Here is a 15,273-nt window from a genome sequence, read left to right as displayed (position 1 = left end):
ATGTGTGGAGCTCCATGTCACACCCCTCTCTGCGGTCAGCTCCACGAGCATGAACCCCACAGCATGTACAATAACTCAATAACATCCAATTAGCCTGTGCATATGCAAAGGTCCAGGCCTGCAAACCTAATTACAGAACTAGATTTATGCCCGTTCTCTCCCGCACACTAAAGCGCCACATACAGAAGACTTGATTTGCGGTCCTGAGGATGTTATAGAAGTAGTCACAGACGGTCTTAGATAAAATGACCACAAGTTGATTCAATCTGAACTCAACTGCTAACCGAGGTTTCTGATTTCAAAGGAAAAGTTTGAAAACAATCAGGATAAGTAGTTTGTGAACTAAACTAGACTGAGAGTTCAGTGGCTTTCTTTGAAGAGAAAACTGACTTTTTATACACGGGCAATGCAGTAGGTGTCATTGTCTGGGCTTTGGCAAAATACTCTGCAACAAGGGAAGTGTCAGTTAAGTTGAAGACGACAGGGTTTGTAAAAGGAAGGGTAAGGAACTGGCTACAGGACAGACAAGTTTATGCTAAATGTAGGTTCCTTGGAGAGTTCCAAGGACTGGATTTTGGACTGGTCTTTCATGTTTTCACTAATGGCTCTGGCACAAACCGTAGGAGCACGCGAATGAAATTTACTGACAACACCGAGCTTAGAGCACAGTCAGTGCAGAAAAGACCGAGGCATCGTGCAGGAAGATCTGGATGACCTTGAGGGCTGGAGAAATACAGCACTACACAGTGCAAGGACATGCACCTGAGGGCGACAAAAATGTCTTCTCCAAGCTGATGGTGCATCAGTTGGAAACTGTCAAGGAAGAGAAAATTCAGGCTTTATCAGTTGATCACATGATGACTATCAGGCAGTAGTGGGATGCAGCTTTGAAAAACTCAGATGCAATCTCAGGATATTTTCTGAGTAGAGAGAAGGAAGTACTAATGCCAGTGTACAAGGAATTGGTAAGAGAGTGCCTCATTCTGGTCACCTGCATTCAGAGAATGGCTATTAGGGTGTTCAAGGAAATGAGAGAGCCCATCCTGCAAAAGCCTGGCCTGTGTGGCCTAACAAAGGCCAAAAGGGGATAAAGCTTTGAGACAAGCTTTTTCTTTTTTTAAAAAAAATAGAAAAGAAAACTTGTTTCTCACTACCCGAAGTTTTCAATGCATCATATTAACTAGTGTAGCTACATTTCAGAAACTGAGAGGATGACTGAATGTGGCACCTGGAGTAAACAGGGGCAAAGAAGAAAGGTGTAGTTCAGAGGGCAAGCGTCTAATCCAATAATGGTTGGATGGTGCAAGGCATGTTGCAGTGAGTGTACTTGATCAGATTGGAACCATGAATTCTGGGATAATGAATGTTATTGGAATGGATAACTGACTTACACATTATAGTTTCCCCCCAAATAATCATTTCTTTTCTGCAGCCTGGAGAGGAGGGAGTAGCTCTCTCTTCACTGAAAATGAGTTTACTCAGCACACTTGTCCTCAACCAACAGCCAATGCTGGATAATTGGATAAGCCAATTTGGCCACCCTGTTATGTTACTTATCAAAGCAACCTACTAGCTGGAAAAAAGGAGACCTAGCACTTCCTTAACACAGCAGCAGACTATTTCATACATCCTACATCTGCAGGAAGTTTACCTTATTCCAAAAGAATTTTTAAAAAGTCACAGCACTATTAAAAACCTGGACTCATCTTTCTTTATCTGTGTGCTTCTCTTGCTATCATCCAGCTCCTTCTCCTTGACTACCATCCTCTAAGTTACGGGTCTATGAAATCAGCACTCTTTGGAAGACAGCAGGATGGATCGCTTGTACACAGCAAGAAGTTTTCTTTCTCGATCGGAAGGCTTCGTTTCTGTTACCTCTTAGAAACAAATACTAAAAATGCACTTTTATAAGCCCAATCAACTCCAATTGTTGTTATTAATATTGCACATTATAAAAACAGTTTGAATGTTAGGGGGGTTACAGCGAGTCTCGATTAAGAGGGTGAGCAGCCTGTGTCGAAGACAGTGTTATAGTAAGGATGGAGAGTTCTCGCTGCTGGTGTGTTTGTTCAGCAAAGAAAATCCTGGCAAGTGAAGAATACGTGCACACAATGAGAGATCCGGGAAAACAAGACTGGAAGCAGCCAACTCCGCTTCATGCTGGAGATTGTTGGCAGACATTCAACTCCTTCTGCTGTTTTTCTCGCAAGCACATCTATCTCTGTAATGTCACCAGATCCAGAGAGGGGAGGGAGCCAGAGTGAAAGAGAGCGACAGTGTTTTACAGGCTGCCAGCCCCTCAGCACATGCTGTTACTATACAAAGGATGTCTAGAAAGCCAACGTGCTGTAAGATTCAAAGACTGCACCCCCCTCCTGAAGACAACTGCAGAGAAGAGAACTGCCTCTGGAAAGGAGAAAAGCCTTTAATTAAAGACTTGAATTTCAGCCAGTGACTCGGTTCGGCAACTCCCAGAATTCATGGAGGGAAGGAAAAAAATATCCATCCTCTAAACCTACAGGAAAAAAAGCCTCCTGAGCTACATCCATGAACCACATTGGCAGTGCAGGTCACTATCAGCTATCTGAATGTGCTGCATTTCCTGCAGACATTTTACTGATATCAGATGCTCATCAGATAAACAATCTTGTTTCCATCCCTTTATTGCACATATGCCCACATGCGCAGGAAGGTTCAGAACACATAATCCTGTTTTGGAAAAGGACCAACATGGTTCTGCAACTAGGAAGCAGAAGGAAATACTCAAACTTTACAGATACAGATTTGGAATCACGTTGTGTCAATGTATATATAGGGCTTTGCGTCACCCCGTCAGAAAATGTGCAAGTCACTGCTCTAAATCCAGGATCTACCCTTTAAGAGAATGGTAGCAGGAAAGCCACAGCAAGAGAGTCTATTAATTTACCAGAAAACGCTTCTGCGGACTAAACCATAACCCCATTCGTTCCGATTCACGATGCTGGATGTCATCGAGGAGGTACGTGCTTCTTAAAGTGACCTACAGAAACTGCCCCAGACGCCTGCAACTGTAAGAAGGTAAAAACTGGAACCAGCAGCAATCAACATCACGTGAAGAATATTTGGCGTGGAAGGCAACATGGTTCAGTGTACAGAGCGCTGCAGCAGGCAGTCGAGAGACCTGGATCCTATTCCCAGTTCTGCCAGCAACCTGCTGTGGCACACTGGGAAAGTCGCTTCGGCGCTCAATTTCCAGTTTCCTCATCTGTACAACAGAACTAATGACATTTACTGTAGTTTGAGAACTGCAGTGCAAAAAAGCCTTATAGCGAGCGGCTCAATATAATCTGGAATACTATTTCACAAGATTTGTTTGTGGCAGAACTGGGTGCCATTTATAATCTGCAGAATCAGCCACCCTCTCTCCTCTTACTGAATGCCAAGTCACCATTCTTGATACTCTGCAGACACAACTGTCAAGAGGCGATACATGCCAGCGTGGACTGAACACACCAAAATGTTTTAAGATACATATTTGTGGCCAAGGCAAGAGTCTTAACAGATTTCTAAAGGGTTCCTGAAGGAAGGCTCCATTTTACCACCACATTTGTTTTAATGCCTGCCTTTTAATGGGCTTTTTTCCTCCGAGTCTCATCCAACTGTTAACAGAGATCAGTGGCCAGAAACAGACTGGTATTATTTCACCAGGAGATAGGTGTGCAGAAGCCAAAATATGAGCTTGCTCTAAGAGGAGGATAAAAGAAATAAGAACAATTTAAGGACACTGTACAAGCAAACAGCCTGTCCTTACTTAGCCTACAGACAGCGAGGTTGGTCACTCTGTTGAAAATGGCTGCTTTAGCCCGTTTAGGGGAAAAAGAGCAAATGCTGCAATGAAGAAAACATCTGAACGGCTGCACATACCGGTGTGCCCGAGATGAGAGAGGCAGTTTAGCAGCACAACACATCCAACCCGAACTCGATGCAGTGGTTACGCTGACTGAAAGAAGAACCTGTGGGAACTAGTTTGAAGCCAAAATAGCAAATAAACAAAAAAAAGGAAACATTTTCTAATGGAAAAAATCAAGTTTTAGACATGTCTTTGAACAAGGGCAAATAAGTGATTGCTTTTTTGTTTTCTAATAAGGCATCTTATGGTTTTGTGCCAGGAGAACAGTCATCGTTTTGGGGGCTATTATTGAGTTGGAATAATAATGGCTCTTTCTCTGAAAAAAGGAGACACCATTGTGGTGAGATCTGATCTGAACTTCCAGTAGCATAGGAACATCTGATGTGGTGCAGAGGCCTACACAAACATACGTTCTTTGTCAGACAGCTGAGTAGCTATACAGCATTTAAATGAATTTGAATTAACCGCATCTTTATTTGAGGCATATAAATTTAAAATTTGGAATTGCTATTTCTCCACTTATTCAACCTAACCACACAAGCGAAGCTGTAATGCAGCCCTGCTCCTTTATTAAGAACTCTACTAACCAGTGTAACTAGGGAAACAAAAAAAACAAAAGCAGCACAACTCTCCCCTACCAAAAGCCACTAGAAACAGATTTCTAATGATCTTTCACAGCAAGAGTTAGCAAACTCCCATGTTTTTAATCCATCGTCCTTATTAATATGTTCTTGATCCACAGTCAAATGCAGCACAAAGTTATCAGTGCTGCTCTTTCACCACCCCCTGTACAGCCTGCACAAGAACAGATCATTCCTACATCAGCAGTCTCTTGAAGACCTTAACAGTAAGTCTGGACAAGGCTCAGACATACAGATTGGTCCCTTCCAGCAAACAGGTTTCCTGCAGGGAGACAGAGCACATACAGATACCTTGCAAGCCTAAAGGTAGGTGAAGAAATTGTGCTGACTATGAGACAAGCTACAGTAATTACCACATCTTCACTGGCAGGTGATTAAGAGAATATACAAGACTGTAACATGTTCAGATATCAAAGACAGATTTTCTGTTTCTGATATGTAGTCTAGCAATAACTCTGGTAACACTTTATCCCTTCTGTGCATCTCTTAATGGTTACTGCTTCCGGAAACCTATCCAGTACAATTTTAGAAGTAACCTTCCCTTTCTTTTTTCACATACTCCTTCAGGGAGTTCACTACAAGCCTAAGCAAGTTAGGACACGAAGTCTTCATCCATAGGTCCTCAATACTAAACACTTAGAGATAAGTATTGAAGACTAAGAAACCAAATGCCTAGCAGTGCTGAATATCCTTTAAAGGCATTTCAAAAAAAGCCAGTGCAAAACACTAAGATCCCGCTCTATGAGTCTGACATTACACCCATTTTAAAGATGAGTAAAACAGACAGAACTGTGGATTAAGTTGCCCAAAGTCACAATGCACCAGTGACAGAACCAAGAACGGCAAGTCAGAAAACATGGGACTGAGTCTAGGCTCTCAAGTAACCCGTCTCGTTGCATTCAGTTATATGGTGAGATACATAATTATGTCCCATTCTTTTGGTATGGTGAAGTGAAAACGTTTAGAAAGCTAAGCAAGCCTAGATGATTGAGTACTGTTTGTGCCAACACATTATGTATACTTCTACACCATCTAGAAACTTAAAAAAAAAATTAGTCTACAGGATCACCTGTATAAGGATGGTACTGGTGTCTTAAAAGATGGATGGATCTTACGATAACAAGGCAGGTGCTGAATTCTTACCACTCCTACATCTCACCCTACAAGAGAAGCAATATGGGATTCACATATCCTGCAAGATCTTTAGGGAGACAAGGAGTTCTGCTGTAGTCTCCAGATCCGGAAAAGAAAAGCTAAGAACACTCTACACACAATGGAGGCAGACACTGCCTATAGCTACTCTCTAGGTCAAACTTAATTCATGATCCTTTAGAAGAGAAAAGAGCAATAATATACACCTTCCCACCTCCTCTGCACAGAGAACAGAGGTCAAAAGAATCTACAGTCTTCTGTCACACATACGATATGTATGGCCTGATTTTCTATTGCCCGCACTAGTGTATTTTTAATAATTCAGACCCCATCTTTTGGGTAATAGGCCAATATTTCATTCAAAATTTACACTATCCTTAATCATCTCATTTCTACCACATCTGTGACATGTGAAGTATGCAAGTGGAAAGATCAAAGTTGTGGGCTGATAGTAGCTTTGCTGGGGAGGGAGGGTAGAAGAGAGCGAATAACCTGCTGTCTCTCTCGTTATGTAACAAAAAGCCAGAACTACGCTATTGTGTACTTAGTGTGCTCCAGAATCCACTCTTCCAGTCTGTCCATATTTTAAACCTCTGTATGATAAATAAGGTTCCGTTCTTAATTGCACTTCAGGGATGTGTCAGTCCACATCGGCCAAGAGCCACTTGGACAGAAAACACTCACAGCAGGGTGCTAGCCAACACACTGGGCCAATCTCATTTCATTTAGAACTGGTATCCTGCACGCAACTTCAAACAACTGTCAGTACACAGGGAAAAATATGGTTCTTAAAACATACCACTGCTGTAAATACATCACAACCACACTCCCGCCACTTCCCATGGACTCACCTGCCTCTTGTTGCCCCGTCCCCTGACAAAACACACCCCGGTATTCCAGACTGTGTCATTTCTTTGTCTAAGACTACCCCCCACCTCTAAAAGACCATGCTGCCTTCCCAGTGTATTGTCTCCTGTCACCATCATGGAAACCCAAGAATGGATGCCATTTCTGCCCCATTTAATACTGCTGCATTATTAGGTAGCGCTTCACCTGTTCACTAATCAAGCGAATCAAGTTCAGAGTAATTTTCTGGCACTTGGGTTTCCAGAGTTACACACTGTGCAGATGGAGGCCATCTGTTAGGAGCCATGACTTTCCTGTCAAAGGAGAACAGTCTTCCCTCTCCAAGGAACCAGCTGGAACAGAGTGAATCCTAATCCTGCTCCAGCTGGGAGCTAACGCCAGCACAAGGCTGAACTCTCTTTGAATCTAATTACACCACTGTGGTTGCTGCAGATCCTTTGTGCACCCCACAGACCCTATCGCTACCCAAAACACACCAAACAACTTCACTTGCTAGCAATGGAATTGCTCTTGGACACAAGGCATTGAACTAACAGGCATTCACTTAACATATTCTTTAGTATAGCCACAGAAGCATTAGTTATCATATGGATAAAGGCCCTCCAACTGTCCACAATGCCGTCTTTGACAAGTGAATGCTCTCACTGGATAAATGAAATTTGGCTTTGTCTCTGCTGAACACAGTATGGCAGCTAAGGCATGTCTGCAAGACCTGCGGTAGGACAGGAGAGCTGCAAAGGCAAGCCATGAAGGCTGGTGTGCGCACGCATGTCTGTCCAATTCAAATGACAATCTTATTGTGCTACAGATATAAACAGTTACCTGCTTACTTCCAAATTTTGTGCAGCTGTATCTGATCTGTTCTGTTCATTATGGCAACTGGATCATTACTGAACTAAATAAATACGTCTCCCATTATACTATTTAGGGAAAAAAAACCCTCTCCCCTCCTTTTTGGAGCCAGCAACATTTGCTGTAGAGCTCTATACCGTAAGATGTCCTGAAGGACAGAGTTTCAATACTTATAGATTAATGCGGGACTTTCTGCTTTTAGACGACACAAAAAGCAGACCCAAGGAAAACAGAAAATGGGACCAATGAATGCAAGAAGTACTGGCTCTTCCAGCTGCTTTTTAAAATTGTTCCAGTCGTGCTCTCACAAAATTTCAGACCATGCTGCCAGTGCCCAGCCTCACTAGCTACTCCATCCTTCTTTTTAGTTAGCTGAAATCTCTCTACATCCTTTACTATAAAGAGAGTTCTGCAGACCCAAAGCCCCTGGAAAAGAAAAAGGTTCCCCATCTGCAATATCCAGTCTCTCCCACTGCACATCTTTACAGCTTATGGCACTAGGTCACCAGGAAAGAACTCTTCCCTCTGCTCAGCAGCACTACACATCAGAACAAACCAGTTTACCCCCATGTTAAATCTGGTCAGCTTTTTAGGGAGACAGCTTCCAGTTTCTTCATGATTCCTGGAGAATCCTAAACTTTAGTAAAACACGTCTGGGCTCTTGTAGCATAACCCTGTGTATCAGCTCACCCGTCCACAAAACAGGAACACCCCGCTGCTGGATCACATAAAAGATGAAAAGTACAGCCTTGTGCAATAGAATATTTTTCCCTTAATGCAAGAAATTCCACATTATACAATATGACATTTACATGGCAAAAATTATGGACATGCTGCACATAAAAAGTAAATCTGATTCCCAGTGTTTGTTAAATGTGTAGGTTATTACATTCGTTTATGACTAATAAGTATTAAAGTATGGATGGTCTGCCATGTGGCAAACTTACAGATACTATAATAATCATAACTTGCATTTATCTTTTTTAGACTCGTGCAATCTTAACACCACAATAATGAAGTCATGTACTGTTCCAGGACTATTTGCAGCATGCTAAGCTTTGTCTTCCCCTAATCTTTATTCACTGCTAACTAAGGTCTTGTCTAAACTAAGATCTGCGATTGTGGCTTCTCTCGTGTTCAGCTTCCATCTATAATCTCTGGTCCCTCCCTCACGGGTGGCAATTTACAGATCATGCCAAACAGCCACGGTGGAGATGCATTTTAGGTATAGTAGTGTTAGGTGTCTGGCAGATGTCTCAACATCTTGGAGTTACATACAGAGTACTTCTGTCCATGGTTCCTAGCAAAGCGCAGTGTCAAAAAAATCAGCAGATAGCAAGCAGTGGTCACAGCATACCAATTAAAATAATAATTGCAGTATTACAATTACTATGTTATCTTTCTGTTGTGTACTGTTACTGTTTTGTTTTATACTTAAGTTGAAAATTCTCAGAGCAAGAAGGTTTTTACTGAAGTGTTCATACCACGCTAGGACAGTAAGTCTGGGACTGCTAGGCAACAGGGCTGTACAAATAAGGATTGTTATTGTGACAGAGGGATCGGTTGCAGAAGTGCCTTAAATCAGGACCTCTCCAGCTAACTGAGTGGCTCTACCAGTTCAAGTAGTTCAGTTCAGTTGTTTGGCAAGAAAAGAACTGGGAATCACAAAAACGCTTGCTTTGAAATGTCAGCGGTCAGGACAGACTCTTAAAACACTGCCACCCTCTCTCCAAACCACTGCGAACATCTCCAAAAGCTACCATTCCACCTGTAAAGGGAGTTAAATATGGCAGGTACCACACACTTCATGCATGATCTTGTTTAAATATGAAACATTCTATTTTCCACACTTCAGAAATACATATATTAACTACAGATCCCATCAAATCAGCAGTCCTACAAAAAGTGACACTTTTACCACCAGATAATTGAGAGCAACTTTTCCTATAGCTGAGAGAACAAATCATGGTGTTACTATACAGATGTACAGGGATGTGGCAGGTAGTACGAACAGAAAATCAGGTCGCAACAAACACAGCTATGTCAACCAAGTATCCAAGAAAGTTTCAGCCAGATGCTCTCCAAATTCCTTTCCCCATACTTACTGCTGAAGCCCTTCCAGGCCTGGCCACACCCTAATAAGCTGAAAGTAAATTCTTGTTTCTGTTTCTAGTACTGGAGACGGAACAAGTTTTTGCATTTTGGATGACTGGGAAGACGTACGTACCGTCTGTCACCTCAATCTATGCACTCCAAAGTGCTCAAAAAAGGAACGTGACTTAGAACCACGTCAACTCAGCTAATAATTGGGAGGGAATCTGAGAGAACAAATCTGTTCCTCTAACAACTGTCAGTGCTGAACAAACCTTTCAGAAAACAAACATGATAAAAATCCCTAAGGATCTGTTTTCTGAGCAGAATGAAACACATACCCATTAGCCATTTGTAAAAGCTTTAAAAATATTTTAACCAGAGTGCTAACAACCAAACTGTAATCACAAAAATTGCATGCTTCTAGAGACACCTCCTCATAGGATAACTCAGTCCCGGAAGTGGGAAGGGTACTGGCTCCACCCGGTGCCAAGCAAGTGCCCTCTGCTCCGCTCCCACCACCTTGGGCTACTTGGCTGACTCAATGCAAGACGTTTGAAATCTGCACTTCCTCGGGTCCACTGAACATGGGAAGGGAGGATTCCAGCCTCATCTAGACTTTGCACACCATTCTCACTAGATAGCTCAGAGAATTGCTCTTCTCCCCACCACAAATAAAAGGAAGGCCCTCCTGATTCAAGATACTGCAATGAATTTAGCCATCTCTTATTTTGCCCTCATCCTTTCCCCTCCTCTCACCAAAGCAACTAACGATTATGGAGCTCTAGTGTAGCCAGCCACCTGCCATACAGACAAACTGAGCCAAAACCAAGGCCCAGAACTCAGTGCTAGATGCCATACGGGAAGTAAAACAAGCCTTGAGCTTTAGAGAAAAGGTCCAGTCAAAGTATAAAGAAGCAAAGAGAGAGGCGACTATGCCTTCCATCTGCAAAAGAAAAGAGGGTAGGCAAAGCACTTCAGAACTAAAAATAACTCTAGCTCCCTATTCACTAACCATTGCCACATAAAGGTACCCAACCCTTAAGACTGAATTGTGTCCACTGACAAAATCTCAGTGATATTTCTGGATCTACACAGACTTCACAGAGGAGGGCTTTTCAACTGCATTAATCTGTGAGCCCAAGTCGTCATCTTTGTCCAAAGAATGAATGCCGTAACGTGGTAAAGAGTTAGTATTTTCAGTTTTGCAAAAAAAGAAAAGCAACTTTTTACATAAGCTACTGAGACTTAGTGGTTTTACTTCTTTAACTACTGATAGAAACTATTTTATAGAGAATAGTCTATAAGATGCTTTCAAACCAACTACAGATATATTCTAGAACATGAGAACTTGGAAGTGAAACTGAACTGTGAACAGCAGAAAGAGTTTCTAGTGCCTTTGTCCAGGATGAGAAAAGCAGGATATGTATTTTTTTTTTTTAATATTTTGCTTTTGGCTTTAGGTTTTAAAATTTCCCTTTTATGTTATAAGAAATGTAAAGATGTCTGGACAAAGTTTTTACAACAGTGCCAACACTGGTACTCAAAAAAAAAAAAAAAAAAAAGTCTAATGCTTGTCAGAGGTGCTGAGTACACAAAGTCCCCGCTGACCTCAGTGGAACCTACTGTTGCTCAGCACATCTGAAAACCCGATAAGGTTTCTTACATGACCACGTGTCCAGGCTGTAGTCAGATTGGTCTAGAGGCAAAAGGAATCAAAACTCGTGGAAGAGGTGATATATATTTTTTTTTATTAGACCAACTAGATAGCTGCGAACAAGTTGTTTTATTCATTTGCAAGCTTTTGGGTGCACTCACCCTTCATCGGGTGTAGGAGAGAGCAAAGACTGTAAAAGTTCTTTTGGGCAGAAATGAAAATTCATGACCAAGTACAGATTTAGGATCCTAAATCTGGTTGCCCATATCTGAAAAATCTACAACAGCTCTTTAACAGCCTCTCTCACAATGCACACTTAGGAGAAAGCAGCAAAAGGGAAAGCAAGGCAACATCTTTTACAGCTAGCTACACTAGATTAACTTTTTTTTCCAAGTTCATGTGCTGTGATGAGTTGTTAGAATTATATTTTTGTAACAATACCAAAACATGCTGGTGGAATGGTACCCTAGATGAAGAGTTCCTATGATTTCAGCAGGACCAAACAAGTGGGTAACTCAAGCAATTTATTAAATCCTGTGCATAAGTGTTGCAAAATCTCCCCGAAAACAGCAATAGGTGAGTTACCAAAATGGTCTTTGCAAACAAAACAATGTCTCAAACTCGACGCAGTTCCTAACCCCATACAGGTCTTCACATCTGACAAATCCCAACAGATTCTAATGAGCAGTACACCTGTTGGCAGTTTCTGCAGCAAGCCCATAACCTGACCTAGATATGGAGACTGAACTTCCTCACCCTTAGAGATTGACCCACCACATTAATCAAAGGAAGGTCCTGCCTGGAAAACCCCACACAGCCTGCACTTGTTCTGGGGATAAAGTAACTCAAACATCCAGTGCTAGCAATCAATATCTTTAGGGTACACCAGCTTCATTAAAACAAAAATACCAGAGCAAAGGAACCAAAGCATCTGTCAGACACTAAAATTGAGGCAAACTACATTTAAAGCAGGATTGCTACTACAGCATTTGTTGTCCCTGCAATTATATCAGTCCGTAAGCTGATCGCCCTGCCTTTGTTGCACACTGCAGGTACATCCCTCCCAGTGATCCAAGTTCCTTGTGGCTTTATGTCCTGAGATGGTACAGAAGAGACTTTTCAAGAATAGGTTCAATAAATACCTGTCAGAAAGAGTTTGTGTGTAGCTGACCCTGCCTTGGGGCAGGGGGGTTAACTAAGTCAGTGGTTTTCAACCTCTGGTCCGCAGACCCCCGGGGGTCCACAGACTATGTCTAAGGGGTCTACGAAAGATGATTATGATCAATCAATGGTATGCGAATACCCACACTTACAATTCGAAGGGGTCTGGCACCTCCATGTGAATTTTTTTTTAGGGGTCTGCGCAAATGAAGGAAGGTTGAAAACCACTAGACTAGATGACCTCGAGGTATCTTCCAGCTCTCCTTTCTGAGATGCAGCCAAATTAAAACTAGCAGGACACTGAAGCTATTTTAACATGACAGTAAACAGCTATGTGAGCTTACATTTTACAAACAGGGCTAGGGTCACAGAAGAAATGACTCAACACAGCACACTACATTTCTAATACTCGTTACATGTTTTGAATATTCAAGGATTTCCTTCCAAATCTGAGTAGCTACCAGGAAATGCAACAATACCTGATGCTTGAGGAGAATGGGGATGTGTGCGCACAAACATGCACACCCCCCCCCTTCAAATCTTGATTAAAATTTTAAATTGCTGTTTTGCACAGAAGCATACCTGGGGAGTACAGAAAGGGACAGGATTTCTGGTATCTCACCTCATCATAAGGATGCCCTCTTGTAATGATCAGACTAAATGAATGGGTGGGTACTGTAGAATGAGTGTAAAGCTATTGCTAATGACTAGTCTTGCTCTCAGGTTGTGTTGACATCAACATTTTATTTAATGGTATTTTCCTACTGCTACCACCACCAGTTTCATTCCTATCAGCATTAGGTCTTTTCACAAAAAAGTTTGATTACGCTGGTCTGGAAACAAACTACAGGCTGTAGTAATGCTCAAAGCGATAACCAAGCAACTGTATGAAGAAGCTGCTGGCTTTTTACCTGTAGTGTCACTGAAAGGTGCTCAGCATAGGCCTGTATTCTTTTGTCCTGCAAAGGGCAACGCTGTGGTCTACACCATCTTACCATCATAACCCTACGTGGATCTTCACTAATGGCAAAAAGTGATAGAAAATGAATATTAGAAAATATATATCTATATATCCTGCAGTCTTCAAAGCCTCAGATCTGCCTAGGCCACAGCCAAGTGCTCTGCCTGAAGTGTCAAAGTAATCCGAGAGGCACTAAGGACTCGTATTTATAAAATTAAAGAAAACGAAAAGACCATGGTGCTTTTTGAAAGAGGCTACAAACTCCCCTGCACCAAGCCTGAAAGTGAATGGAACAAGATCATTTTCAAGCACTTTCAGAAGCATGCGAAAGAAAAAGAAACCCCCATCCACTTAAAGATTCACCACAGGCCCCAGACCATTTCCAACTTATCTGATTCACAATGAAATACTGACCTCAAAATCGGAGCCTTTACCACCCTATTTCGTCAGCTCCGAGGCTCTTACCTTATCCTTCTCATGGGGAAGAAGCGACACAGGTGGCAGACAGGAAAGAGACTCGCAGCTTTCCTTCCCATCAGCATTAGCGACTGCTTTAGTGTTGAGCTGGTAGAGAGGTCCATCTTTAAGGAGTCTGCCATGGCCAACAGCACGCTTGACAGCTAGTCGCAATTGCTGGTGAAAAGCGGAAGCAGCGCTACCTCCAAACAACGCAGACACATCCTTCTGACTTTTCAAAAAGCGCTCTATGTTTTTCAAGGATGAGCCACTGGACTCCGCCAAGCCCTCGATCGCCCGTTTGATCAGTTTATTCCAGTCCACGTTTGGTTTACCATCCAACTTTCCATGGTTTCGAGGCTTCGGAAGTGCTATTCTCCCCGGATTATCGGGATCCTTGTAGGAATTGAGACCCTTGTTGGAGACTTTTAAAATAGTCCCATCTTTAACACTTAATTCTAGTTGTTCCAAAACAGTTTTACGGTCCAAACCATGGGATGAAGACACCGCATTGCATATCCTCTCCTCTGAAGGGCGTTGTTTTTGCTTCTTGACCTTTTTAATCGCCTCCAAAATCCACTCAGTATACAGCGGGTTGGCGAGTTTTACCATGGTGAAGACTTCTGTATATCCATAGAGTCGTTATCCCTTATCCCGATGCTGCACAAGTTTCACACCGTGGGAAAACAGATTCTCGGAGGAGAGTAACCAGCTAACCATAGCATACACGTTTCTGATATGAACTGCTTCTCTTTGATCCAATATTAGTTTTCTTAAAACTGAAAGAAACAACAGATCCCATTAGGAACTGATCCACACTTCCCAACAGATCCCACCACCGCTCCCTGGGCAAGCCTGGCAAAGCTGGAAAGCTGTCAAAGCACATCTTACCTCGCTTCAGGACTTCCGCGTCGCGATCAGAAAGAGAACTGGAACGTTATACCTGCAAGAAAACGGAAGAGAGTCATTTTTGAGGGAAAAAAGTCACGACGCCGAAGTCTGACTTCCACCATCCTACGAACGGACGCCTCGCCAAGCTTTCCTGGGACCACCCTTGCCGCCCCGGGAGACCGCCAAGTCCCGAAAAAAGAAAAACACTGCGTTCGCATCCAGGGACGCAACCAAATGCCAGCGGCGAGAAGGCAGAGCCGTTCCTGCCCGTTCGCGTCTAGCCAAGGCGAGTCCCAAGCAGAGAGAGTCGGGACGGACGATGCGCTGAGTAAAGGCTACCTGGCGCCTTTGTCTGCAGCCGGGGTTTCACAGCGGACCCCAAAGCGCCCCCATTGTGCCCAGTGTAGGCACGAAAGGGCGCGCGGCGAGAGGGGGGCGCGCGCCACGGCCACCCCTCCTCGCGTCCCGAAAGCTGCCGCGACACCTGCCCGCCGTAGCGATGTGGAGAAAGTTGTGGTGAAACCTGCGGGTGTCCCCTCGCCGGGGGCTGAGGCCGGGAGGCGGCGGGTGACAGGACGCCGCCCGCACAGGCGGGAAGCCCCCCGAGTGCCCGGCCTCGCCGCCCGCGGCAGACAAAGCGCGGCCGCCCCTCGCC

General features: G+C 43.3%; 1 protein-coding gene across 2 annotated transcripts in view; it reads right to left on the bottom strand.

Moving 5' to 3' along the window:
• KAT6A (lysine acetyltransferase 6A) overlaps positions 1–14,667 on the bottom strand; it is a 48,120-nt gene extending 33,453 nt beyond the window's left edge. For both annotated transcript variants that reach the window (XM_019514411.1, XM_019514412.1), the window contains exons 1-2: positions 14,619–14,667; positions 13,737–14,506 (exon numbers count right to left, since the gene is read on the bottom strand). In XM_019514411.1, the coding sequence (XP_019369956.1) occupies positions 13,737–14,339 (603 nt within the window). In that variant the 5' untranslated portion in view covers positions 14,340–14,506; positions 14,619–14,667. The remainder of the gene's footprint in view (positions 1–13,736; positions 14,507–14,618) is intronic.
• Between the last annotated feature and the right edge of the window lie 606 nt (positions 14,668–15,273).

The sequence above is a fragment of the Gavialis gangeticus genome, unplaced genomic scaffold, assembly GCF_001723915.1.
Source record: "Gavialis gangeticus isolate Ggan-Ray unplaced genomic scaffold, GavGan_comp1, whole genome shotgun sequence".
NCBI classification, from domain to species: Eukaryota; Metazoa; Chordata; order Crocodylia; family Gavialidae; genus Gavialis; species Gavialis gangeticus.
This window is presented reverse-complemented; position numbering and strand designations above follow the sequence as displayed.